This window comes from Alligator mississippiensis, chromosome 1 (genome assembly GCF_030867095.1).
Source record: "Alligator mississippiensis isolate rAllMis1 chromosome 1, rAllMis1, whole genome shotgun sequence".
In the NCBI taxonomy this organism is placed as follows: domain Eukaryota; kingdom Metazoa; phylum Chordata; order Crocodylia; family Alligatoridae; genus Alligator; species Alligator mississippiensis.
The window spans coordinates 93,352,767-93,380,516 of record NC_081824.1 but is presented as its reverse complement, the minus strand read 5'-3'; the positions used below and the strand labels follow the sequence as shown (position 1 = coordinate 93,380,516).

Below are 27,750 nucleotides of genomic sequence, written 5' to 3'. Positions count from 1 at the left end.
ACAAATTATCATTGAATCCTACAACTCCTGGATTCATAAGAGGATTAAACATTTATATGTATAATGGCAACAGCCACAATTACATAATATTTTTGCAAGTTTGTTGTAGATGTAATATAAACTTTCTACTTTGTGATTAGTGCTGCAGTAAGGACTGTCAGGGACTGGTTATTTCATATAATCATACTCTTCAGGGTTTCACGCTCCTTCTTATCACACATTTCCTTCTTATCACACATGCTCTTATCACACAGGCCACTATCAGATATACTACTACCTTAGCTGGGTGAGCCCTTGCAATTTCTGTGTTCCTAGTTACTAACTTACTCAAGTCAGTCTGCCATTAAAGCCATGGGATTTCCATCCAAAAAAGAACTAGATCCTTTGTCACCCAAATATTTCCCACACACACACACACACACACACACACACACACACACACACACACACACACACACACACACACACACACAGAGAAATTTCACTATCAGTGACATAAATATCCCATGTTGTTACTCTACTTACATGAAAGATAAGTAATTATACATTTTTCATATGAAACTGTGGAATCTCTCAAGTATCTCTCTTTCACTCCTACTATAGTTCCACCAGACAAAAGGAGATAAACACGACTCTTTACAGAAGATTTCATGTGATATTTTTAACATGCCTATCTGCTCCAGTGGACATTATGAGCTTGATTCTCAAAGACTGCCCCTAGAATTCCACTCTGCTGATTTTTGCAGCCTAATTCTTCAGGCTTTTTTGGAGGGGAGGGGGAGGAGGCAGGATAAGGTGACCCAAATTTACAAAGGAGGATAATTTGCTGCAACAGTCTATCTTGCATTTAGAACCCATAAATATATATAATACCTAAGTTTGTTTTTACTTCAGATTGCAAATGTTAGATTTGGCTTTTTAAATTATTGTTAATCAGATAGACGTTGAATGTTCTGAAGCATGAGGGGAAAATATGAAGGATTTTGCAAATAATAAAGTTTTCTGCGTCAGTGATTAGAATCCAAAACCTCATTACATATTCTACTACTTATACTATCCACTATAGCTATTTTTGCATCAATTATACAAATACTGTCCATTATTAATAATGCTGATATGTTTATTTTTGGTTTTAAAAACCCCAAAAGATGATGCATTCTACAGTGTGGCAAAAACAGTTCCTAAAATAACTGCTAGTCATTTTTCAGTGGTCATTTTTCAGCCACTGAACTCTACAGATTATATCATTTTTGTGGACATTTAACTGCACTTCGGGAAACCAGACCAATATTAGAGTTGTATAGTATTTTAACGAGACAAACTAAGTTTAAGAGTGGAAGGGTCCTCAAGTTATTGCAAATATGTTTAATGCTGCTTACCCCCACAGAAAACCAAGAAGTCTGAATATTTAAGTAATAGATGCTTAACTGTTTCTATCTAAAGATAAACTTTAAAAGTATCAAACTGCAGTTCTGAAACAAAGCTCACTGATGTCAGTGGAAAGACTCTCATTGCCTTCACTGAACTTTGAATCAGGCCCTAAATACATATATGCCTTTAGTCCTGATCCTGCTGCCAGTGAAATAAGTGGCAAAATTTGCATTGATTTCAGCTCAACAGAAGTCAGCCCCTGAATAAAATTAAGACCCATGTACCTACCTCTGTATAAATTGTTAGAAAGACTCTTCCCATACTGTTGCATGTGTACTTAGATCAGAGATAGAATTGTGACTATTTTATTGTGTATTACTAGTTATGTCTACTTAAATTCATCCACCCTCATCAAACTCAAGCATCAAGCTGAGACAAATTGAAAAAACCAGGTTACACGTTAGTAAAGGGGTTGACAGTTCAACAGATGATACGTATGGAAAGGTAGAGGGAAACACACAAAATGGAGAAAACAAAAACACAAAATAAAGCCTTCTACACCAGATGGTAAATGAAACTCTAGCTGGGTCATAATCAGAACTAGGCCTATGCAGTTTATATCTTTCCTTAGTTCTCTTACCTTGTTTCTCTTGAAATAAGCTCTTCGGCAAGCTGCAAAGCACTTCTCGCTGCAGAAACATTTCACTTCGCTTCCCATACTCAGGGAATAGCGCTTGATTCCCACTTTCTGGCACCAGGCACACATTATTTGTACATTTGACACATCATCTTCTACAACAAAAATATAAGAATAATGTTTACATCAGATGTAAACAACCCATCAGACATCTATACATTCAACTTCAGAAACCTATTGCATTGACTTGTTTTATATCTACTTTCATCACTCCTTGTGACTACAAATATGCAGGCTTAAGATTAGCTGCTTGTTCCTTAGGCACCTGGTGGCCTGTACCAATCAGGCTCAGTACACTGGCAGAGCTTCTAAGATGGTTGGAAAAGATCATTAGCTTAAAATATGGTGCATTGCTGAAAAGCTCTCAAAATACTTGAGGCTTTTCATAATTTTTAAAAGAGTGCCTAACCAGTAACCAATACTATGAACTAATATACTAATCCTGTTATATTCCTGTTACTTACAATCCATTATCACGTGTTTCTAAGATATCCTGCTCAGCAATTTACTGATAAAATATGCGTGGAAGTAACTGCACCAAAGCATTGTACTATTACTCTGATGAAGGCTCTTCCAAAGCAGGATTCTAAACAGAATGTTAGGAATTAGAAAAAAAAAAAAGTATTGTTAGGTTGATTTAGATAATTACTAGAATGAGAGGAAGTTTTACCTGAGTAAGACGATCATAATAACATAAACTTGAGTGACAGGTAATATACAACACTGGTAAGAATTACTTGGACACTTTGCAGGCTTTAACATAGTTGCTTGTGTAAAATCTTAGTTCACTAAGTATTATTTCACCCCGTTTCAAGCTCTTTTGACATACATGAAGAAATTTAAACTTTTATTACATTAATTTTGGCATTACAATTTCCTTGAATTTTAGGATGAACATATTAATGCATTCAAGTGAATACAGCTTGCTACTCAAAGCCATTCTTCTTGCCTTCATATATTACTACCTCCTCATGCCTCTACTGTATTTCGTAACTATTTTCTAGTAAATCTGTGGTACTAGCCTAATCTTTCTGTTCTCTAAAATCCAGCTTCCCTTTTCACAATGATATTCTTTGTTACTAGATCCTGCTGTTCTAACCTATGCTTTTTGTCTTATATATTGAATCTTTAAAAGCTGTTGTCACCATAAATTGGATTCATATAGCCAAGGGCAAGAAAATCTGATGTAATAAAACTTACATAGTATTTTGTGTCTTCAAATCCTGACAATGCCCTTCTGAGGTCAGTATTCTTATCCCCATTTCACAGAAGGGGAAACTGAATGGTTAAGTCACTGGTGCAAAGCAATAAAATAAATCAGTGGCAAACCTGTGATTTAGAACTCAAGGTTCTACTCGAATATCCAGTCCATTAGACAGCATGACCTTTCAGTCACTGATACCAGGCATTGTCTGATTTAGAAAAAATTTCCCCAAAGACTAATTGTTCAAGCAGCTTCTAGTGCATGAGCTGTAGAGAATTCATGGATCAAAGAGTCTGTCATGCAGGCATCCCATTCCCCTGTAAAGGATTTGTTTTGAAGCAATGCTGTCATCATTCTACAAAATTATTGGCAAACTAATTTTTAGTAGAGTGATTTGGCTCCTTTCCCTAGCTATCATAACTCAGGGCTACGTGCAGCATTTTATTCAACTTAACGGAATAAATATTGCCAGTTTAATAATTTTTTCCTTCCACAAATTGTGTAATGATTTATAGTTGCAAATAAAATTGTACAATGTAAAAAACTGACCTTTTAGATTTAATCAGACTGTACACCTTTAAAACTATATTTAAGGCCAAGCTATAACGTAGATTTGTGTTTAATATACTGCAATGATGGCCCTTTATCATTTACTCTTCAGAGTGGAATTTGCCAAAATAATATAAATGTTGTAATATATTTAATATCACAAGAAATCAAAATACTTTGGGCTAAATAGCAACTAGCCATGCAGGAGTTCAAGAAGCCTATGCTAAAGGTAGTTATTATCTGGTGGTAGGATACTTAGGAACACAGAAGAGACATAGCAAGCTCATTGGGCACCCAGGAAGTGGGGAGGGGGCATAGGTGGCAGGAGGTGGGGGCTAACAGGACTTAACCCCCCCAAAACACGGAGCAGCGGTAGGGCGCAAGGAAGCCTGGCCGCGGGCTTCCAGCAGCTGCAGCAGAGGTGGGGAGGGACATGCGCGCAGCAGTGAAGGAGGGAATGAGACAGGGTGGACGCCAGGCGCTCCACAGTTGGGGCAGGGTGCGGGACTAAGCCGTGAGTGGCTTGCCCAGCGGGCACGGCTCCTGCTGCTACACGCACCCTGGGAGGCATGGGAAGCATGTGCCCCCGGATCTGCTCAGGGCAGTGCACGCTACTGCTGCTGCAGGCTAGGGCTGCGCTTGACTCTTCCCAGTGGGGGTGAGGGGTAGGCTACACTCAGGGTGGGGGGTGGCAGCACTGGGAGGGGGTGCTGCTGCCACCCCAAAATTCACCGTAGGCCCCCCCCCCGCCCCCAACCCTCCTCCCAGTGCTGCTGCTGCCCTCCCTGAGCTCAGCATGGCCAGCCCCCATCAGGAAGAGCCAGCACAGCCCTGGCCCCAGCTCCCAGGGACAGCTCGCCCTGCCCTGTGCAGATCTAAGAGTACCTCCGCCCCCCCATGCCTTCCCGAGGCGCATGCAGTGGCGGAATTCACCTCCTTCCCTCCGCCGAGCTCCTCGCGGCTCCATCCCACGCCTCACCCCAGTTGTGCAGGGCCTGCCTCAGCGCTAGCCCCACTCCCCCCACCACAATCCTTTCCCTTCCCCCTGCCCCTTCTCCTACAGACTTACCTGCTGGGCCGTGTGCACATGTGCTCAGCCCCCACAAATAATATTTTCTCTCTCCACCTATGGGAGGGGGTGGCTCTGCACATGAGGGAGAGGAGAAAAACTATGGTAAAGAGAATGGAAGACAGCTCTACTCTGGTGGCAGCAGCCACATGTCTGGGCTCCCTGGTACCCTGTTCACTCCCCACACCAGATACAGTAATATTAGGTGTAGGGCTTTGGCAGGGAGTATGCTTTGGAGAAGCCTCATTGCTGAGAGTTTGAGATCTTAAGGAAAGGAAGGAAAGAGAACAGCAGAAGTATGTCAGTCACCATCTCACATCCTAACAGGTATAGTAATGCTGGATAAAACGTTAGTGTACAAACTGGCCTTTATGTACTCATATAATTTTACAGTTGGCAATACATGGATAAAATTTGTTTTGTTAACTCTTAAATTGCTTTTCCAATTTTTGACTGCTCCTGAAGGGCCTAATTCTGCAAGGTGCTAAGCACCTCCTCAGTGATTATGAATGCACTTAGCACTTATAAAAATCAATTGGAGCACTTGCATCGGTAAGACCAGGAAGAGTTGATGCAAAAGCAGTAAACAGTAACAAGTGAGTTTTTAGCATGCTGCTGTTTCCTGTAAATAAACGAGGTATTAGAACTGCACATTGCTTCTATTTACTGTTTGAGATCTGAATTTCCAGCCTGTACTTGTGCGAGATGTCACTTTTTCAGGGGAGCTATTCTGGGACTTCCAATATTGTGTTCTGCCCCTGGGTTACGTCGTTACAGGTGGAAGAAGTACTTCCCATCACTGCTGCAGACAGCGCTTATATACATCTCCTTATGGTTTGTAGCATGTGTAGTTTTCATAATGAACAATGCAATAAACACAGAATGTTTGGAGTGTTAAATCATGTTCCCAAAGGGAGCAGTTTGTATAACAAGATAAAATTAACACATTATAATAACTAAATATGCATCAGGCTAAAGCATGCTTCAATTAATCATCAAAAGTTTGCACCGCCTCTTTAGGTCTTAATCAAGCAGAATATTCAGGACTTTTTTTTCCAAACCAACGTGACGCAGCTACAAGAAACTGTTCCTCTTAAAACCAAAGGGTAGCAGCAGTTTAGGCTAATCATTCTTATATTAAACTGTAATTTTGGAGGGGAGGAGAAGGAACAGAAAGAAGGCAAGCTGCACAGAGGAGCAAATCCACTAGGATGAAGGATGGATCCCAACAGACAAGGATGAAACCTCTAAGATCCTGGAGCTAACGCCTGTTCGACATACCTCTTGACTACAGTATTATATTGTTTTAAACCGATGTGTACTCACAGCCCAAACTCTAGTTTAAAGAATTTGGGGAAAATTAAAAGCAGGTTATATCTCTGATCCTTCAGACTGTAGGCGTTATAGTAATTTCTCTGTGCAGGTAGTCCAAAGGTTTGACTTTCATAATCGCCTTGAACACAAGTAAGCCTGGAAAATTCACAGCTTACTACATTTGTAAATTCCCTTCGCTTAACCAGTTTGGCAAGGTGAATTCATAAACTCTGGCAGTGAAAGGATTATGTCTGCAGAAGAAGTAAAAGGGAAGTTATAAATGGGATTTGGAACCAAAAGGATTACATTTGTGAGGACTGCCTAGGTAAGATACAGCAGCAATGTTGGTGCTTCCACAGTGAACAGGAAAGGTTATAGCTGCAATCCAGTACAGAGTTATGCTTTCTAACAAATGCACAGGAAGGAGATGAATGAATTTTGGCATTCCCTACCCCTCCTGGTAATCTTTTCTCACTCATTCCTTTCTTAGCTTTCCCCTTCCACTTCCCTTTGTTTTCTTGGCTTTTCTTTTGCCAATACCTCACCCCTCACCTATAAGCAATTTGGAATCCAGCCGTCTCTAATCCACCAAATGATCCACTGATACATTCCTTTAGCCCCTTGCTGGGAGATAACTCTGAATTATATTTTATTAACTTCAACTTTTCTAACATTTTCAAAACTGCTTTTTTTGTAATGAAAAGGACAACAAACTTATTTTTTTTCAAGAAATGAAATCGTAGATTAACTCTAGCACCTAAAATGTTAACATTCAAAGTTCATTAGACCTGTTGAAACTTTACAGTTTTTCCTAATGGTTAGTTCAAGAGTTACCCAGTTGGCCACCTCAAAATACTAGTTTTGCACTGAAGATGACCGAATAATACAAATTTGAGTTTTCTCTACCATGCAACTCTTGAGATAAAATATTCTCAAGCAAGTTAGAAGGCTTTCTTAAAGTCATTTTTCACAGTAGCATAACTGGGGGGGTTGTGACCAGGGCAGCAGTCCCAGGAGCTAACTTGAGGGAGGATGGAGAAATAGCAGCGACCCCCATGCCAACAACAACCAGAAGTCACCACTGCCCTGCTGTGTTCCGCCTACCCTGGACACCCAGCTGCCTTGTTACGCCTCTGACTTGTCATATATATAAATCCAAGATGCCTTGCCTGACTAACTTTTCAAAAAATTGTGATTTTTTTTTTATGGCACCCATCATTCTAGTATTAAAATACTGAATCTGTGACTAAATGATATGCTTGACAAACTTGAGGTACAGAAGCAACTTTTATAAAACAATTATTGGAGGAAAGTAAAAAATGGCATATAATGGAAAGCTTGTTACAACTATAGCTATGCAATAATCACAGTAGTCCTGTAAGGGTGTGCTTTTATAGGTCAGTCTCTTGAAATAGGCTAAACTATCGATGCAGTAGAGCTTTCACCAAATACTTCATTTGACTTCTCTGGGTTTTCTATATATGACTTAAAAGGTACACTCTGATGCATAGCTCAGTAAGAATTGAATGTTTAACACAAATCAAAACTGTCATGTAGGCAAGATTTTAAGCATGCAAGCACAGAGACACAGATTACAAATAGGAGTGTGGAATTTCCCTTCTTATTCATCACATCTACTATAAAAACGCGTATGTGGACTTTGTGATCTTCTAAACACAAAGAAAAAAAACACTGTGTTCCCCAAAGACAGCAATGGGCTGGAAGCAGAGCAGACTGGCACTCAGTAGCATGTTAACACAGTCATACAAAAACAATCTGAGATCAGTGTAAACTGGGTGATGGTATTTCAGAAAAATTAATGTGTCAAAGAATAAGAAAAATAAACTCATAAAAAATACATTTTTCTGCCTGTACAGTACACACATGCCACATGGAAATGGTAGAATAATTCAGAGCAGGAAGAGGATGTTTGTTCTCATGATACTCGTTGTAAAATAACACGGCGAAAAGCCCAATAATAACAGATAAACCAAAATGTGCAGTTAACCTAATGAGAAAAAATAAGCTATCAAACCAGCAACATTAAAGAGCAGAGAGAACTTCTCCTAAGTTCTGCATCAACCCACTCCCCCCAAACATGCTCTCAGTATTCAGGTTAATGTGTTCTCAGTAAGTACAAGTGGCACTGAGTCATTCTGAAACTTTTGTCCATCAGCCTCCGGAGTCCAGAGAAGCCTTTTGGATTATTTCCCTTTAATACATTGAGAGAAGAAAACAAATTAATTTCAAACAGAGAAAACAAGAAAGAGAAGTAGCTGAGTAGAGAGTATGCTTTGGATCATAGTTACTGGCTTGCTAGGAAATTAAGCTGGCAATACGAAAAATGGTAAAATACTGTTCAGATCACTGGCAATTAGAATAGGAAGAGTTGGAAAATACTGACCAAGAAGCCACAGTATAATAAAATTGAAATTATCTTAATGTTGATACATAACAACATTAGACCTGGTCATCCAGTTTCTAGTTAAGCCTAAATAATGACTACAGGACTGGACCTCCTGATTAAATTAATTCCATGAGGAATTTAGATGGTTAACCTTTAAGTTAACTTTTATGACCATATTATACATCTCTGTTAAAAATCACTTTAAAATTACGTCTGTACCCCTGCATTCCTCTGATTATATTTAAGTATTGATAATTTTGACAGTGCATAATTTTTTAGCCTTTAGGGCAAGGACTATATCTATTTCTATGAATGACAGTATAACAACTACAGAGACAGTCAAAGAAGTCATACGTTCATCCATGCCTAGCAGCTCACCTGGCTAAAGTAGTTAAAGCACACCAATGTCTGTAGCCAACAGCACACAAAGGAGTGATGTGGCTGGCATCACATCTGGCTATATTTGATTTCCCATCCAGAATACCCAGGTACCCATTTATAGCTGGGTCAACTGGAATGACCTTTGGCATACATGTGTCCTGAAAAGGGTAATAATAAATCTAAACAATTTAAGGGCACTCATAACAAATTTGTAAGCTATCAAACAAACGTTCAGCTATGATAAAGTATATAGCATACTTCTTTCTCTAAAATTCCTTTCATAATAATTCATCTTAGCATTCAAACAGATTTCTTCCTTTCCCTGAGCTCTTTTACACTTTTTTTTTCAAATGTAGAGTATTACAAGCTACTTCCAAATTTGTAACATTCTTAGTTCATAGGTGCCAGCTTCAGAAATGCTTTTGTTTCTACTTCTGAGAAAATTTTGCCTCTTGAGATATACCTCCCCCAGTATGGTGTTCCTTGAGCCCTAAATAATAATGATATTTTTAAATGGTCAAATATTATGTATTATTTTTTCTTCTTATTCCCTGGTTACTGCAACTACACTTGGTACAACCCATGTCTACAATTTTGAAATTACCAGATGAAATGTGGTATGGGGGAACAGAACTCCACTACTCTAGGGGTTGAAGGACTTAACACCAGCCCCCACCTCAAAATCTATTCATCGTGTCATGAAAATTGCAGGTGGAGGGAATTATGTTATCCTTATATTTTGCCCTCTGGATGCTAGGTCAGCTAAGCAGCAGCCTCTTATCCTCCTCTCCTTTCACTGTTCTTGATGATTCCTTCCCCACTCAGTGTAGCATAGCAGGGAGCCAGCTGCTGTTTGAGTACAGTCAAAGTTACTTAAAATAACTGATGTATTCTGTAAGCCATATGCATATTAAAGTGGGTAGGAGAAGGAACATTATTCTCTGCCCCCCTGTGCAAGGGCCCGGAAGAATGGCAGTCTTTGTGCTCTCCTTGTATACCACAACAAGGGAAAGCCAACCAAAGATAACCACTAGAATGATCAGGGTACCCGAGACTCTGAAATCTCAGCAAGCATGGAAACAGTGGGAAGAAAATGTATCGTCTCCTGCCTGTAAAGGCCTGTTTCTATTGCTCTTACTCATATGTTTATTCCTACCAAATTACTATGAGTACAATTCTGTGTCACTGAGGGTGCAGAATACAAGTTAGTATTTGAGTATGTTTAATACTAGGATAATGTATCCTATATGAATATTATTCTCTCTCATTTCTATACTATATCAGGTTGCTATATTTTTGTGCCTTTTTATTTTGACAACATATTATGAGAAATAAATTCTCTTTCCCTTTTGCTTTGCTTCATGGAACACCAGATTTTTCTTATGCTAGGTAGAACTAATCTGATTGTTTGTGTTATGCTGTTGCAATGTGCTGTGCTTGAGGCTAACCCTGAAGACTGTTAGAAGCTGCAGCTGGCACAAAAAGCAGCTGCCTGCCTACTGGGTGTGGCATTTGTCAAAAATACCATAGTATACTAATTCTATGAAAACTAAACTCACTTGCTATTTGCTTCCAGATTGATGTTGATCTACAAAACACTATATGATTTGGGTGCTGGATGAGTGTCTCTTTCCTACCAGAGCAGTGGTGGACACACACAAGGTATGCTTCCTCATCACTAGAATTGATCTCCCCCACTGAGCTACAACAGCCAGAGTCTGTGGACCTTCAGTGAACAGTATAAGACCCATATGCTTTCTTGGGTTACCTCAGGAGGAATTGTACAGTAGGCATGAGCACTTGGGAGGAAGGGTATATTTGTTAAATTTTCACTACTCCACCCTATTCCCTTGAAGTGTAAGTGTTCACAGTGCATTCCTCAGATACTCCAAAAATTCTCCAGAAGAACCAACTAATCTGCCTTGTCAAACTCTCTAATGACTATTTTCCGATGAAGTCTAGAATCCACCTTCATCCTTCTTGGCACTATCAACCATAGTCATCATTTTGAAATGTTATCTTTCCTTAGCTTCTGTAAGTCTGTCCTCTCCCAGTTCTCCTTCTATCTCTCCAGTTGCTTCTTCATATGCTTCAGAGGCTTTGATTCATCCCTCTTCAACTTTCTGTGGGGTTCCAGAGCACCTTGTCTTGGTCCCCTTCTCTTCTCCCTCTACATGCCTGATAGCTAGGTAATCTCATCTACCAAAAGACTGCCATTTGTTTATTGAGAACCCACTGATATATTTCTCTACTCCACACTCCTCTACTCCTCTCTGTCCAAGCTAGAACTTACACAAGTTTTCTCTGAGATTTCCTTTTGCATGTCTAGTCTTCAGCTCAAACTCAACACGGCTAAAACTGAACTTCCAATTTATTTCCCCAAAATTATCCTTCCATCCTCTTTTCTCAGCTACTGTGAAAATTACCTACACTCCCTCCATCACTGTGGGGGCATTTATCTGCCCCCTCATGCCCCTTCGCTCCCCCCCCCCATCCACCACAACAGACTTACCAGCCGCACACAGCTCTCCAAACTGCCGGGCTGTGCTCCTGGGTGCCTGCATGCTGCACTGTGGCTGTGCACACACACAGGCATTTATCAGCTACATTATCAGCCACATCAGGCCGATTTCCAATATAGTCAATTTTCTTTATATCAGTGCCAATCCCACATCAGACTGACGCACCTCTAATCTGCAATACTACCAATTATCTCTAAGCATTCCCTCTTTACATTTTTCCTTTGCTGAAACACCTCCAAAATATTTGACAGATGGTAGGATATGGGGATGCCAGAGCCACTGCCTATCATGGTGACCACTGTCTCATTGTTCCTTTGTACTTTCCTGTTTGTCTTTATCCATCGGAAGTCTCTTATACTTAACTGGAAGCTCTTTAGAATGAAGACTATCTTTTTGTTTTGTGTCTGCACAGTACATACTAGTCCTTCTCAGTGACTAAGGCTCATAAGTGCTATAGTAATACAATTAATATTAATAATAATATTATTTCCATGTTAATAAAATAAAACAAAAATTTAGGAAAATACTTATACTTTCAGGCCTTCTTTATAGATTTTGGCAGATTCTATTGCTGTAATTCACACAAGAGATGGAAGGGGGAAAGGAGAAAGAAATGTACTTGGCCAGTGTTCTCTGTGAGCCCTTTGCCACTGTTGGAATAACTTGTTTTTCTACTTCATTGTCTATCTTCTCTTTATTGGTATTATTTATAATCAGCAAACGTTGCTGCCTGTACAGTTCATGTTGTAGTCCTCTGTTTGTACGCCACAAATTCAGCATTATGATTTCATTTATGACTCAGATTGAAGGAGAAAGCATCTTGGGAAAATACAAGCCCTTGATTAAAGCTCCAGGGCTAGATTAACACCAGCTGAGAATCCCACTCCTATGATTTGAAATCTTTAGCTATGCAAAAACTGGGAGGGGGGGGGAAGAGACTCAAATAGCTATGGAAATTAGTAAATATGGTACCAAATATAGGAAAAATATTTGGAGAAAATAAACCGAATTTGGCAACATTTGAAAAAAATTATGGTGCATTAAAACACTTATCTAATACTAGAAGATACTATCATGCAAATTATTCAGGAGGCCAAATGTAAGCTTTCTGTCATACTAAATGTTAACAACAAACTACATACTGGACCAATATGAAGCTTAAATTTAACACATAAATGTAAAGCAGAGTGGAAAAGGCCATTCCACAAATGGGTCTGATCCTGCTCACTCTGCTCTCTGAAGTAAGTAAGGCTACATGTGGGTGCAGGGATCTTTCAACCTCAGCACAGGCTTCAACAGTGAAATACATCACCCTGTTCTTAAACTCTCTAACAGAATTAGGGTGACATTCTTTAACGCATGTTATAGTTTGTATGAGGTCCAGTTCTGCCCCTAACTAAGTCTGGAACACTCCCAGTGACTTTAGCAGCAGCAGGATTGTGCCTGTTGCTACATAAATTCACCAATTACTGCAGTTTGTACAACAGTAAATAATAACATAGCAATTAAACAGCCTAGTGTAGCCATAACAGTTACTTTAGCAAATTATGGTAAACAGCATGCGATGTGGAATAAATCATTTCACAAACTCTCTCTGAAAATGCCATGTCGGAAAAATTATTCCTGATAAAAATTTCATGAAAATGTAAAACATTTCAGCACTGTCTCCTAGGGTAGTGTTTAGATCATATAAAACCTCAAGGGACAATGGTCAGTGATTTCAATAAGAACTAAAAGACAGTTTTCCCAGAATGAGCTTGTTAAACTGATATAAAGACATGTGATATTGATTTGGCTGTTTCATTTGTTTAGTTGTTTGCTTTGTGGACCCTGTTTTTAATCTAATAATCTTCCATTAATATACTTAAGGACTTTATTCATAAAAGAAAATCATTTTTTTAAAACAGATGTTGAATGGCTGAGGCAATATAATTCAGCATCCAGAATGTTGCAAGCAGTAGACCTATGTACAGTACTTTGCGTGTTGTCAAACACTGAAAAGAGCTTTACAAGAATATTTTCAAAACATTACTTTTCTTCTTCCTACCTCAACACCCAAATAGGATTACTGTGACATCCTCTTACATATTTTTTAATTGAACCTTTTTACATAATCTAGTAAGGTCATAATAACTGTCTATTATACTTGTCTTTTGAAATGTTTGTTATGATTTACCTGCTGGTGGCTTTATGAAAGGTGGTGGAATTAATGGTACGATAATGGGTACACTCCCATGATCCTTTGACCCTGCTGGTGAGTCTGAAAGTCCATTTCCTGTAGCAAGCCCTGGATAGCTTGTGTTTATATTGTACGGTGAAATAACACTGTCCTCAGGTAATTTTGGTTTTGGCAAAGAATTTTCTGTAAAAGAAAAAGAACAAACCATAAAGTATGGCAAAGGTGTTTCTTAGATGCCCCTATACATTTTTCCCAGTCTGATCATAAATTTACTTTTTCTAAAACAAGAATGGAAGATAAAATGAGAATATTCTGCCTCTGCTACATTCCAACAAACTTTTAAAATGTTCATATTTTATCAAAAACAGCATTAAACTGCACTATACTTTTTTAAGTAGGCTTACTTTCTTATGCATATTCTCAGTATGTCTGATTTATTCAGTGATCTCACACACCTGTCTTTAATACCAGTTAAGGTATTTTTATGACAATTAATTTTGATGTCTCATATTGTTGATATGATGTCACTGGATGAATCATGCAAAAGAAATAGATGGATAAATAAAAGAATCTCCGATTCCACTCCAATAATTTGGCAGCTAGTAATAATGGAGAAGGAAGAAAAAAAGAGCAAAAAATTACAAAAATTTTAGCAAAATATGTATTAAATATTGTCTGTTGTAGCTTCCATTCATTAGACCACCACAGGATTCTTATTTACAGGCATTTATTTGGTATGCTCCCCCTAATTAAGGGATAGGATTAAAATAATATAATTATAATGTATCACAAAGACAGGAAAGTACTTTTTTCCGCCTAAAGATTCTGTAAGCCAAAGACATCTACCTGGCACAGGTATTTGGCATCTTTGTTTGTAGCATAAAACATATGACTTCTATCATGTGTTTATAAGGATACAGATGATCTTATCTTGTTTAAAAAATGAGTGAAATATTTCACAGGCTTATTCTAAAAGTATGTCACAAATTTTATTCCACCTAGATTGTAGCCATAAAGCATCCCATGGTAGGTCTATTTCATTAAAATACAAGGAAATAAAAAGCTCTGGAGCTAAACTGTCCAATTGGTGATGTGGGTCACATGCAGCCCCTGAAGTGTTAGCATGCAGCCTCTGGGCTCCTGCCCTGATGGCCAGGAGAATACTGGAATGATGAAGCTAGGGTATGCAGCAAAGAAGGGAGCCCAGCAGCCTGCACAGAGAGGGGTTGTGTGCTCAGCTGGCTTGCAGGGGTAGAGGGGAGGTTCTGCTGTGCATGCTGGAAGTGGCAGCCAAGCTGCCTTGTGCAGTGGGGGGGAATGCCAGTGTAGCATGCATGGCTAGAAGAGTGGGGATCCAGGCTGCCTGCCTGTTGTGTGTGTAGCAGTGGGGCACTGAGCAGCCCAAGCAGTGGGGAACAAGAAAGGGTGCTACACAGCATGCAGACCCCAGATCTGTGGCCCCTGTACCATGGAGTCCCTATGGCATGCAACTACTGAGTCTGTAGCCCCCAGTTGCCTGGAAGTTGGACAGCCCTGCTCTGGAGTATAGAAACAAGTTACTTTAAAGATGGCATATTTTAAGTGGAATGCAAATACTGATTATGCTGCCAATAATATTATATAGCTAATGATGGCCAAAACTGAATTTCTGCATTAATAGTTTGTTTGTTTTTTTCTTACCTCTATGTTTTCCACCTTTTATCTAGCACCCTGTTCTCCGCTATTGGGCTCTTTGGTGCCAGTACTCATATCAACACCCACTGAATATAGTGCTGCATGCCTCCAAACCCCGGACACTGCTGATCATATATGCAGCAAAAGGTGGCAGTTCAACAGTGTAAAGCTTCTGTAATTTCCTCTCTTTTACCTCAGCTTTGAGAAACTCTTGTTGGATAAGTCAACATCCAGCAATTTTCTACTCTTTTACTCTGAAGGAATGTTCTTCTTTTCACTCTGATTGCAATTCCCTATCCATCTGGTGTGGCTGAAGAGTCAAAAGGTAGCAACTGAACTGCTGAACAAAAAAACTGAATCCCATTGTTTAGATTTTGAACAGTTTCATACACAGTACATGAAGGTCCAGAAATGCTGACCCCAAACAAGCCCCCCTCCCCCACACTAAACCTTTCTAAAGCACTTGCAGAAAATAATATATTAAAAACATTAGTAAGTACACATTTATAATACTATTCATGGTTCTTACATACATTCTGAATGTTCTAGTTCCGTATCTGACCTTATCAAAAACCCCAGCCCACCAGTTTTGTCAGTAGAAAGGTTCATTAGGCCCTGTCTGCTAAAAAAAACACTCTCTCTTTCTCTCCCTCCTCGCTCTTTTTTCCCCATTTTTTGGCAGCTACTTGGAATCTTGGGTGCATGAGTTTCAACTGGCTCAAAAAATGTTACTGTTGGAGATATGTTAGTAAGTGCCTATTAGCTGTTGTTTTGCTAAATCCTGCATTCTTGTATTCGATTGGTTTCTGCTTACTGAAAGGCACTGTCAGAGATGTATATTTAAATCAGCCCCAGAGTAAGCAACAAAACATGAATCCTAGTACAAGCCAATTCTGGCAGGTTGAGATAGTTAATCCTTCTTTGCATGAACAAAGGAACATTAAATGTCATTACCTTTGAGAACAGAAATATGCTGCCGACTCTCCCCATCTGCAGAGTAGTTCCTGAATTCGATATCTTCTCCATCTTTCAATTCAACCTTATCATAACCATACCAGCCAAGGAGCTCATTCATAGTGTTTTCTGCAAAGTTCTGAAAGAGAAGAATTACCTACTTATTTATGTAATCAATAATCATTTGGAATGAAGAGAGGCATGCATAAATCGAATTCTATTTGCAATGCACCATGAACTGCCAGGTTTGTCCCACCTCCTCCAGAATAATGTTCATTTTTCAAGTCAAGTATATAAAATGTAATGCATTTAAATCTCAGAATGACATGCATAATTATGACAGACCTTCATACACTTGTCATTTAAACAAAATAAGGAAAACAGAGGGTTATTTATGAAGGAATGTGTCAGAATTTCAAGTCAGTAATATTTTTAGCATATAGTCCTCACAAAAGTCTGTCTCATTATACCATAACATATTTAAGAGTATAGCAGGGAATTAATAGAAAACAAAGATTTTTTTCAGGTAACAGTTAGTTGATCTCACTATGCTGCAGTCATTTCAAATGGAATAAATTACTGACACAGTTATGATTCCTTAAGGTGGATACAAACCAGATCAAATAAAATCAGTGAAGATACCTTTAAAAAAATTACAAGCCATTACATAATGAGAGTGTTTTGGAAATCTTATCAAATAATAAAAATATCTATTTAATTTTTTTTTAATTATATACAGTAGTTATTTAAAACCATTTTGCAATTTTGTAACACCTCATTTCAAAACTATCCAGAAACAGTAATCTCATTACATTTAATTTTTCATGAAATTACAGCACATTGAACTTTATATCCCTTAATTTCTATTTTAAAAAAATACATACTTCAGGCTATGTGTCAACAAATATTTCTGTAGGAACTGCTAACCATCAGGCCAGAATTTCAGTCCAGTAAGTTTAAAATTTTGCAATCAGGTGGCAATATTATATGACATGCAGTGGTGTTATAGAGCTATTAATATGTGGATTTAGAAAATAAATGGCTGTATGAATGAATGTTCCTTCATTGATCATTTTGAAGAGATATGGTGACAAATCTGGAATAAAATGTAAAAGCCACAGTTACAGTATTTCCATTTGTTCTCTTCATCTCTTATCAACCTCTTTTCAACATCAGTTTGAAAATTACATTTTAGTATAAGAGCTAAACACCTGTAAAAGTCTTGATAGAGAAGCACTGTGATTCTGACAATTGGCACAAAACCATAAAGATATGACACGCACTCAGTACCAAACAAATGGCATGTGTCAAATCTGTAGGTTGCTAGATTTTTATCTAGTATCCACTTAAGTTCAGTGTTCAAACGGAATCCACGTGGGGATGGCACAGCACACTAGTACTTAAAAAAAATCCAGCAGAACAAGTCATGATTGCTTTAGCATTCATATCAACAACAGACATTCAGCTACACAATGTCACATGAGGACCTCACGGCTTTTGCTCATTCTTCATGTCCATATTACCAGGGATCCGGATTTTCCATTTCCCATGGAAAAACTAAAAAAAACCATGGATTGACTGAAAAAACCCCTGGATTTTTCATTTTAACAGAGAAATACATGGATTTTCCACTTTTGCGAAGAGCTCTCTGCAGGCTGGCAGAGTTCCAGCCTACCAGGGGCTGAGGGGAGTGAGAAAAGGGCAGTCAGGCAGGGCGGGGATTGAGTCCCCCATAAGGTGGGAGGAATGGAGGGAGTTGGGCAGGGCTGGCCCAGCCAGGTGGTGCAAGATGCCTGGGGACATGTGAGGCCACAGGGCGGGCGGGCGGGCAGGGGGCGGGGCAGGCTGCGGCCGTAGGTGGCTCATCCAGAGCGGGGGGGGGGGGGGGGGGGGGGCTGGCTCCCCACTGCTGCGTGCAATCCCAGGCGGCCAAGGGGAACACATGCCCCCCCAAATCTGTGTGTGGAGCAGGCACAGGCTGCTTGCCGCAGGCTCGAACTCCCTGCCCTGCTGCCATCCCCCCGGGGCCTTCACAGCCCGGTGGGCAGGACCCAGCATGGCAGGGCAGCTCACTGTCGCTGCAAGCCCTGCACCACCCTGGCAAAGCGTTCCCTGCCCAGCCAGCAGCAGCAAGGGTGGCAGCGTGGTGCCAGGTGGGCAGGGAGTGCTTCGCCACGGCAGCACAGAGCTCCTAGCGGTGGCAATGAGCTTCCCTGCCTGGCCCCAGTCTGTCCTGCCATGCCAGGTCCCACCTGCTGGGATGTGGAGGCCCCAAGGGAAGGGCAGCAAGGCAGGAAGCCCAAGCCTTCAGCAGGCAGCCTGCATCTGCCCCTCACCATGGACTCCATTTTAATCATGGATATTGGGGTTTTCAATCAGCAAATTTACGATTTTTTTAAATCAGAGAGCTTGTGATTTTTAAACAAAGAAAAGCAGGATCCCTGCACATTACATAGCTATTATTTCCATACACTGAATATTTTAAAGCAAGTGCATCAAATATCTAGCGCCTAGAGCCACATGAGGCTCCTAGGGGCTAAGAATTCTAGTGTGGGGCCTGCTGCCAAATTTTGGGCATGTTTCAATGTTGATGCAGTGAGCGATGGTTGTATTAATCCCTGCAGCTCCCTGAACCAACACAGCACCACTGGTCCATCACAGGAGGGGAGTTCCAGTTCTAGCCTGCAAGAAACCCCACAGTCCTGGTCCAGGCCAAGCAACTTTGATAGCCCTGCTTTAAAGCACTCATAAGCAACAAAGACAAGAACTTTGTACTTTTCCAAGAGTACTACCTAAGCTATTTCGCTAAGCACCTGTTTCATAGAAATAAGAATAGTAGTCACGTTGTACAGAGACTGTTCTGCACGTTTTTCCCTCTTTCACTTTTGCTTCATTCCTTTCCAGAGAGTGCTAGGCACATGAACTTCAACAATGTATTCTTCTGCAAACTTGGACTTTACATTTTATGAACAGCTTCAAAAATATATATGGTAGCAGCCAGCTATGTTTGACCTATGTCACTATTCCAGTTTGTAACAAATAGCAAAATAATGTCATGAGTTCAGTACCAAAACTGACTACCAGTTGTGATTTGAATAGGAATATTTCCACAATACTTAAAATCCTTCATGTTATTTTAAATACACTTCCCTTACAATGCTGAAATCCCAAACACAATGGCATTGTGTAAATACAAATAGAAGTTGATTGGAAACTGAATGTGAAACTACATACACCAGATTTGCCCCAAATGCAGCCTCTGAAATGAATAGGTCCTGGGGCTCCTGTAATGTAGCCTTAAAACTGCAGCCTTCCTTTGGTTTGCTAAATTTCAGGTACATAGACACAGGCCTGAGAAACTGATTTCTCACTAAGGACTCTATCTTGTCTGCCCTAACTTAAACCCAATGAGACCCAATTAATTCCAGTGGCTCCAGATTTGTCTCCTGTGGATGCTTCATATTTTGTTTTCATTGTTTATGTTCTTACCCATTGATAAATTTCTAATTAGGTGTCAAGGCACGTGTAAGTAGAGGCTCTATATATTTGTACTTTAAAAATAAAGTGTATGTAAATATATATGAAGATTAGTTGCAGCCTTTAAATTCTAGTCAAATTGATAGCTAAACTCTTATTGTCACGAAGATTAACCGAAGAAGCCTACTTGCACTGTTCAAGCCAATTGAAGCACAATAAGTGAACAGCATAATAGTGTAAATTAGATGAGATTGTTAAATTATTTTATTTTTGATAAGGCTAAGGGTCAGATCCTGTTTCTACAAGTCAGTAGGATTTTTGGAAATAATTTCTATGTGAGCAGTATTACTGTCTGTAGGTCCTATGATATTGGGAACAAAGTTAAAGAATTTTCTTAAAATACATTAGTTTGTCTTGACAGGGTCCTTTTGACTAAAGAACTCTTTTGAAAAAACACTCTCTCTGTAATTTAGCTTATGTATTATAGCAATTATTACTATATTTAAGATTTGTTCCGTTTCAGCACCTACAGCTGGTCTTCATTGCATAAACTGATAGCAGAGAGATGGTCCATACCCCAACGAGCTTACAGGTGAAGTTTACTAGTCCTTTCATGCTTTTTTGTATGCTGCCACTTGCACATGGGATGAGCTCCCTGTCACTGACTGCAAAAAGAATGCTGCTTTAAACACTTTTTGGGATGCCTGCATAATCTTAAGAATGGTTGGGTTCCTAGTACACTGAGACCATTCAGTTGTCTCATTGCTTCCTTGTACTCCCTCATCTATTTGCATCCATCAGTTATCTCTTAGTTTACATGGCAGCATTTTGAATGGATATAATTTGGGAGGAGAGGATAAGAGCAGATTTGTGAAGAGCAGATTGCTGGCAAGTCCAGGTGCAAAAGAAGGGCCTGAAGAAGAATGTCTTAGCTGTGTGGATAGATAGGAAGGGCCAGATTCTGGAGATATTATACTAAAGGATGGGGCAAGACCAAGGAACAACTTGGATGTGCAATATTAGAAAAAGGGATGAGTCAAGGATGTACTAGGTGACGATCCTTGTAGAAGGGGGAAGTTTGTTGGTGTTTTTCACAGTGTTTGAGAAAGAAGATTTTGGAAATATTCAGAGGAAGATCAAGAGTACCATCTTGGCTATGTGCAAGTAGACACTTGGATGAGATATTAAAAGACAGCTGAGATTTCAGCTTGACAGAAGACAGGTAGAAGGCATGGTATAACACAAGCTTTGGTGAACCCAAGCTCAAGTCCAAAGTGAAGATGTAGATCTGTTAGTTGATAGCATAAAGATTCTCAGAAATATTTAAAGCCATAATGTGGAGGACAGAGTTTGAAGATGACAGAGGCAACAATGTGTGTCTATGGAACCACAACACAAGAGCAGGGGAGAGGAAGATTCTGTAAACACAAAACTGAAGGAGCAGCTAGAGACCGGTAGGTTGAAGGAGTGGAAGGACCCACAAAAGACAATGAAGGACAAAGGTATTAAGGAGAAGCATGTGATTAACAATATAAAAGGCAGTCAACAAATTAAGGAGAACGATGGACTTGTTCTAAGCATAGGTCAGAAATTGGTCATCAAAGACTTTGATGACAACCATTTCAGTGGAGTCAGCAAAACTTTGATTGGAGGCAATCCAGGGCCAAGGACAAGAAATGTCACAAGTTCAGAAGTATCTGAGAGAGAGAGAGCTGAAGCAGTAGCTGGAGAAGGAAGTGGAACAAAGATGGTAATTTTTATCACTGGACGTACTCAAGTTTTTAGGTAGTTAGCTCTCACAGTGGTAGCAAACAAGCCATGGTAGCACGGAAATCAACTTGAGCTGCAAAAACTGCTTGAAAAGCTGGGTAAACATTTGAGTAGTTATCCTGCACTGAGCTCCATGCTATATAGTAGCTACACTGTTAGAAGTACCTGAACTACTTAATTTAAAGCTAGCTCAGGGAAGTTTGCATATACAGGCAGTCCTCGGACTTACAACACAATTGGTTCCTGAAAAACCACATCTGAAGTCAAAACATTGCAACTCGGAACCGATTTTCCTAACAATTTTCATAACAATGTTATAATGGGGGATTGGTCCTGAACCAAGGCCCGATGCCCTATTTTCACCAGAAATAACCAGGAATTTTGTACTCAATCAATTATAGATGAGTCATATAGCTACATTAACGTATTTATATTGTAAATAGCAATCATATTGATTTGGAAGGACTTCTTTGAGGTGACTTTGCTGGGCTTTTTGAAGGGTTCTTGGCTGGAGTCTTCTCAGGAGTCTTGGGTGCAGGTTTTTCTGGAGTCTTGTCTGCTTTGTTAAAGAAAGTGTCCAAGGAAGTTTGGACAGATGTTCTCCAGGGAGATGGGTGATGCAGCGAACTTGTTTGCTGACATGGCATGGCGTTGGATCAAGCGTTTTACAGTCAAAACTGACGTCATAAAGTTGAAACAGGGTGTCAATTTATAAACATTGTTAAGTACAAAAGGTTGTAACTTGAAACACTGTAAATTGAGGACTGCCTGTATCAAAACCTGTTGGTAATGAGAGGAGAAAGGAGGGAAGAGGGAGGAGTAAGGGAGAGTAGAGGAGACAGGAGACAGCAATAGCATAATAGGGTGTCAGGGGGTAACTGGGTCACCAGCCTCAAGCACTGACCCTAGTGGGGACACAAAAACAGTAGAAACTGTGCTGCTGGCCTGATCACTGCTGCCACCACTAGCAGTGCAGCCAGTGATGCCACCCCATGAACTTCTGCTAGAGGGTGTTCAAGCATTCAGTTACGTATCTGGGAGAGAGTAGGAGCAAGGAGATCAGGAAATGGGAGAGGATGGAGTTTAGGGATAGGAGGAAAGAAATACAGGAGGCACAAAACAGAGATAGGGTAAAAAGAAATGTGGGAAGAAAAAAAAAGAGAGAAGACAGAGGGAGTGAGGTCCTGTTGAATCTAGTCAAATATCTGCCTGAAGAAGTTATCTAGATCAGTTTGTTTTATTTTGGATGAATACCCTAAATAGAGATTTGATGGGTGACCCACGATGCCCAAACACATCTGCCCAAAAGGAGACTGAATACCCATTCCTGCTTGAAACAGAGTTATGGCAAATGCAAGCCTTTGATACATCACTGGAAAGCCACAGCAAAAATAGGCCTAGATACATAATTGAGTTGCATGAGGTGGAGACTTTTCTGTTTCAAAATAATTCTTTGCATCCCTCTGACACTTTCATATGCAGTTTTCATAAGGATATTCTGAACATGATGGTAAAGTTCACTTGACCAGGGTAAAGTCAGCATAAACAGACTTTATCCTGAAGGAATACATGGGGGAGGAGGTCAAGGTGATAAAATCCATTCCTAACCCCAGACCAACCTTTGGGACGATATGTACAATTGTTCCTTCAGCCACACAATAGAAACAGTGATTTTCTGACTTGTGTGCCCATATAATAAAATTATGGCATTTTCATCCAGCACATCTATATGCTAATGTCCACTCTGACCCATGTCAACCTAGGATTGAACTTGCTCTCTGGCATGTAGGGAGCAGAGCTTACATAGCTCCTCTGTCAGCAGGCCACAGCTGAAATGCTCTCCCATGGGGTTGGCATGGTTTAAAGGGCCTGATGCAGGTTTACCATCCAAGGGTGAAACTCATCAATAATTAGGTGTCTCTTCTGAAATTACATGCAATAGCATGGACCCCATGGTCCACAGAGACCTACTGAACTGCAGTGGAATTCTGTATGGGAGACTGCTACTAGATTTTATTGTAGGATCAGGGCCTTAAACTTCCCCACAACAAGAAGTAGGGAATGTTTATTTCACATTGGGTAAGCTGAGGCAGAGACAGGATAAATGATGCCTCTGGTCACACAGTAAAGCACTAACAAAGCTAAAACTTTGAATGCAGAAATCCTAACTCCACGTCCCTTTGTGCTCTATTAGACAACACTCAGTCCTTTGTCATGTACCCTCTACCCATTTTCCCAAATCTTTTGTTCTAACATTGATAACCTCTTGAACTGTAGTTCCAAGTGCCTTGGAACAGTCAAATTCCATGGGAATGTTAAGGCCAAGTCTCCTGGAATACTTTAGCTGACAGCGCAGGTGTGCAGCTGTGTGCTATCACAGCTGTTTAACTGCTAAGGATTTTACTAAGGTTTGCAATAAAGTCGTCTCATCTTTACCAGAGGAACTGGTCTTAAATTGCTGTAGTATTCCAGAGGCCCTTGGTTATATAATACCCCAAGGACTTCAGCTTCTAATGCATGTAGATTCTTTTTTGCCCTCAGAAGCCCCAAGCTGTGCATCACCATCTTACTATGGTGTACAACTTGCATGTTTTAACTGTATCATTTCCTTATTCTTGTACTGCACATAAATACTCTTCCATTTCCCTCTTAGAAAAACTAGATTATTATTATTGTTAGTAGTAGTAGTAGTATTGTTGTTGTTGTTGTTATTATTTTAGTTTGTTTTGTGAACTGCATCTTACTTCCTAATCATAGAAAGGAGGAAGATTTTGTGGATGTGGTTTTTTATATAGTACAACTTCCCACATTCTTTATGAGACTGACACTGGTTTTAGACCACAAAAAAATTATCACCTTTTACACTAATTCCCTTTTCAGGATTCATTTCATTGTAATAATATACATAAGATGATCTTGCATTACAGAGCAAAGCTTTCCCAAATTTTTACTTATTCCTATATTTTAAAAGAAAACTGTGCTTTTCTTTCCATTTTATATCTATTGCCTCTCCTTCTTTGTGAACCTTATTCACAGGGGGCAAGGCTTGGCTACACAGAGTGAGGCCTGGCAAACAGAGGCAGGAAATGCAGAAAAAAAATGGGTCTGTCAGACTCATTTTCTTTTAGGTTTTACTGCTGAATGTTTATATCAGATTTTGGAGGAAGCTTCCATTTCCTTACATGAGTGACCTACTGGATGTACAGTGAAAAAGAATTAACTTTTTACAAGTCTATAAAGGAAATAAAAATGTGGATATATTCACAACACAACCTAGATTGGTTTTTAATAGCCCTCTTTGCTCAAGTTTGTTTCCACCATCTTGCATTTGATGACTAAACAGCATTGCTGTCATCCAGAAAAGTTTTTGATCCTTTTATAAGTTTCCCTGTTCTGCCCCACCCATGTGTTAATGTTGTGATGTGGCCGTCATCCACCTCATGTATACAAATACTTAACACAGTTAACTGTTACTCCATTTAAGAAAATAGGTGAGGTACATTCAAACAAATAATGAAATTCACTTTGTAGCCATCCTTTAAAATTAATTCCATGCAGGCTCCATAAAAAACAAAAACAAAATCTTCCTGAATTAGGACAAATGAGAAGGTCTCTCTTTTTTTCCTTTGATAAATAAATATATTTTTGTCTTTCAGGGGAAAAGGAAGGAAGGGGTTTCTTCGGAATCTTTTTAATGTTTAAAGTTATCTGCCTCCTTCTGAGAGTAGTCAGAGTTGCAGTGTCTATCTCACTGCTTTCCCATTTTGACAGTGGTCTTTTTAAATGCCAAATGGGGAATATTAAAACACTACACTGAAGAATCTTTTGATGAGTTTACTATTAAACTATAACAGATGGGGCTGTCTTAAGCTCTAGGCATCAGAAATTAAGCCCAATTTTAGAAACAAATTACTTATTGAGAATATTTATAGATGGTAAACTTCTTGGGCACATGGAAGCAGCCCATTAAATTATAACACAGATTAATCACTAACTTTTCAAAGAAGTCAAAAGCATAGCTAAATTAAGTCTTGCTTGCTTAGGACAGTTTCCAATACCATGTATGTGTGCAATCCTATGAACTTATGTTTAATTATTTTTAAAAAGTATTTGAAAGCACCCTTTTCCTCACTCATGAGTTGTACTGTTGTCTGACAGGAACTAAGCACATAAAAGTAAGAGTGCATGTGGAGGCAGAGGAGGACTATATCTAGTCTCTGTAAACTGTTGTATTGATTAGACTGTAAAAATTAAATTAGTGTTAAAAAGTGTCAAATTGCCCTGATTACATTATACCCTGAATACAGCACATATTGTATTATTCACCAAGTAACAAAAACTGCTAAATGACACTGAGTTAATTTAAAAATAACTATTTGGGTTTTCTGGGGGGAAGGAGGAATTCCTAGTTGGTATACGGACAGCACGTGTTTCTGAAAATAGCTAGGAAATGTCATATGGGGGGATGAAAAAGGAGCATAAAAGAAAGACTGGGTAAAAAATTAGGGGAATGGGAGAAAGAGAGGGAGAAGGAGAGAGAAAGAGATTTATGAAGGTCACAGTGAAACAAAACAGTTCTATCTGAATATATTTTTCATTGAAATGTAATATGGGGAAACTATGCAGAGTCATGTAATTTTTGCACACAATGTTGTATCAAATTTAAATTTGTTACAACCTTCATGTACATTAGGCTAGTGATAACAAAAATGTAACTTAATATCTGGCATAATGAAACAGCAAGCAACATGAATTTCCAGTCATATTAAAGCTGAGCAGTAAGTGACATAACTGATGTAACACATAAAAACCAAGCAGCTCAGTTTTGGTGATCATTCTTGAGTAAATATGTGACTGTATCAAACATAAAATCTTGAAGGAAGTCTCTGTGATGAGGTAATTTTATTGCTCATTCATACTGCCTTGCATTGGCTGTACTTAAAATAGACACTTGTACCAATGGCCTTTTTATTACCCCAAGGAAAAAAAATCTCATACACACCAGTCCTTTTTCTTTCTGCTAGCAAAGGGAAGCAATTTGATCCAACGTGGGCTGAAACCTGAGTAGGTCACTGTACACCATGATAAAATTCCCTAATCCCTGAGCCAAATTTCCCTGAGGGGGCCCTCCTACTATTCCTTCACTTTCCAAGCTGACTTTTCCATTCCCTCTCTCATCTTTCCCTCCCCTTCATCTCTTTCATTTCCCCTACCTTAAAGCCTTGATATCTGATCTGCTGCTGGTACTCAGGTTACAGTTTTTACAGCTTAGGCTGTCTATTGCTGTATACATTCCTTTCTTTCTGCTCTGCCGTGATTACTTACCAGAGCTTATTTTACACTGGTCCAGATGAAAGCAGTGCAGATGAAGGGAAACAGTCAGGCTGTTTGAGCATTACAGATATGAACCTATACAAAGGCACATTGTGTTCCCTATGACATTTTGTTGCAAACATTTTATACAGTGTGACTAATTTATGTTACTGTACTCTTTGGGTTTAAGAAAATACCAATTAAACGTGTGTGTGTGCATGTGTCAGGGAAAACAACTGACCCTCCCAGGATTTTAGTGTTTTAAGTGGCATAAACATAATTTCTTAAATACAGCAGGCAATTCCAGGAGCCACCCAGTCCTATTAAAAATGGGATCCCCCAGCTTCACAGCACAATGTGCACTCCAAAGTGTGATTTGCTTTGTGAAAGCTTCTGTCCCCTCTCACCTTACCCCAAATCAAAAAGAAAAAAAAATGAGGCTCTGCTCTCAATTTCAGTTCTACCATTCCCTAGTTCCCAAGTTCATTGTTTGTGCAGTTGAAATCAGAGGTTTGTAATGTTAAGCAGTTACCAATGATTAGAAAAAAGGACAAACTTCCTACACCAAGGTGAATGCCAATGCTTAATACCAAAGAATTAGTTTTAAATTGTGTAATTTTTCTCCTTCACACAATGTTGTTTTTGTTTCTTCCTCACCATTTCAGACAAACATCTGTTATACTGTAGGAGAACAACTATCTCCCAAACCGCTGAGTGTGCCTGCAGCCAAAGTAAACAAAACAAACCCAGAGGATCCAGCACAGTCAGCCTTTATATCCAGCCAGGATAACATTTCACATGTTTTGATTAAAATTAGCTAATTTGCAATTCTAGAACCTATGAAACTTAAAAGCTACAATCCATATATA

General features: G+C 39.4%; 1 protein-coding gene across 5 annotated transcripts in view; it reads right to left on the bottom strand.

The window, feature by feature from the left end:
• The window catches only part of SOBP (sine oculis binding protein homolog), a 155,272-nt gene that overhangs the window by 125,453 nt on the left and 2,069 nt on the right, over window positions 1-27,750 (bottom strand). For all 5 annotated transcript variants that reach the window (XM_059732637.1, XM_014605855.3, XM_019499891.2 and 2 more), the window contains exons 2-4: window positions 16,322-16,460; window positions 13,691-13,876; window positions 2,012-2,163 (exon numbers count right to left, since the gene is read on the bottom strand). In XM_059732637.1, coding sequence (XP_059588620.1) covers window positions 2,012-2,163; window positions 13,691-13,876; window positions 16,322-16,460 — 477 coding nt within the window. The remainder of the gene's footprint in view (window positions 1-2,011; window positions 2,164-13,690; window positions 13,877-16,321; window positions 16,461-27,750) is intronic.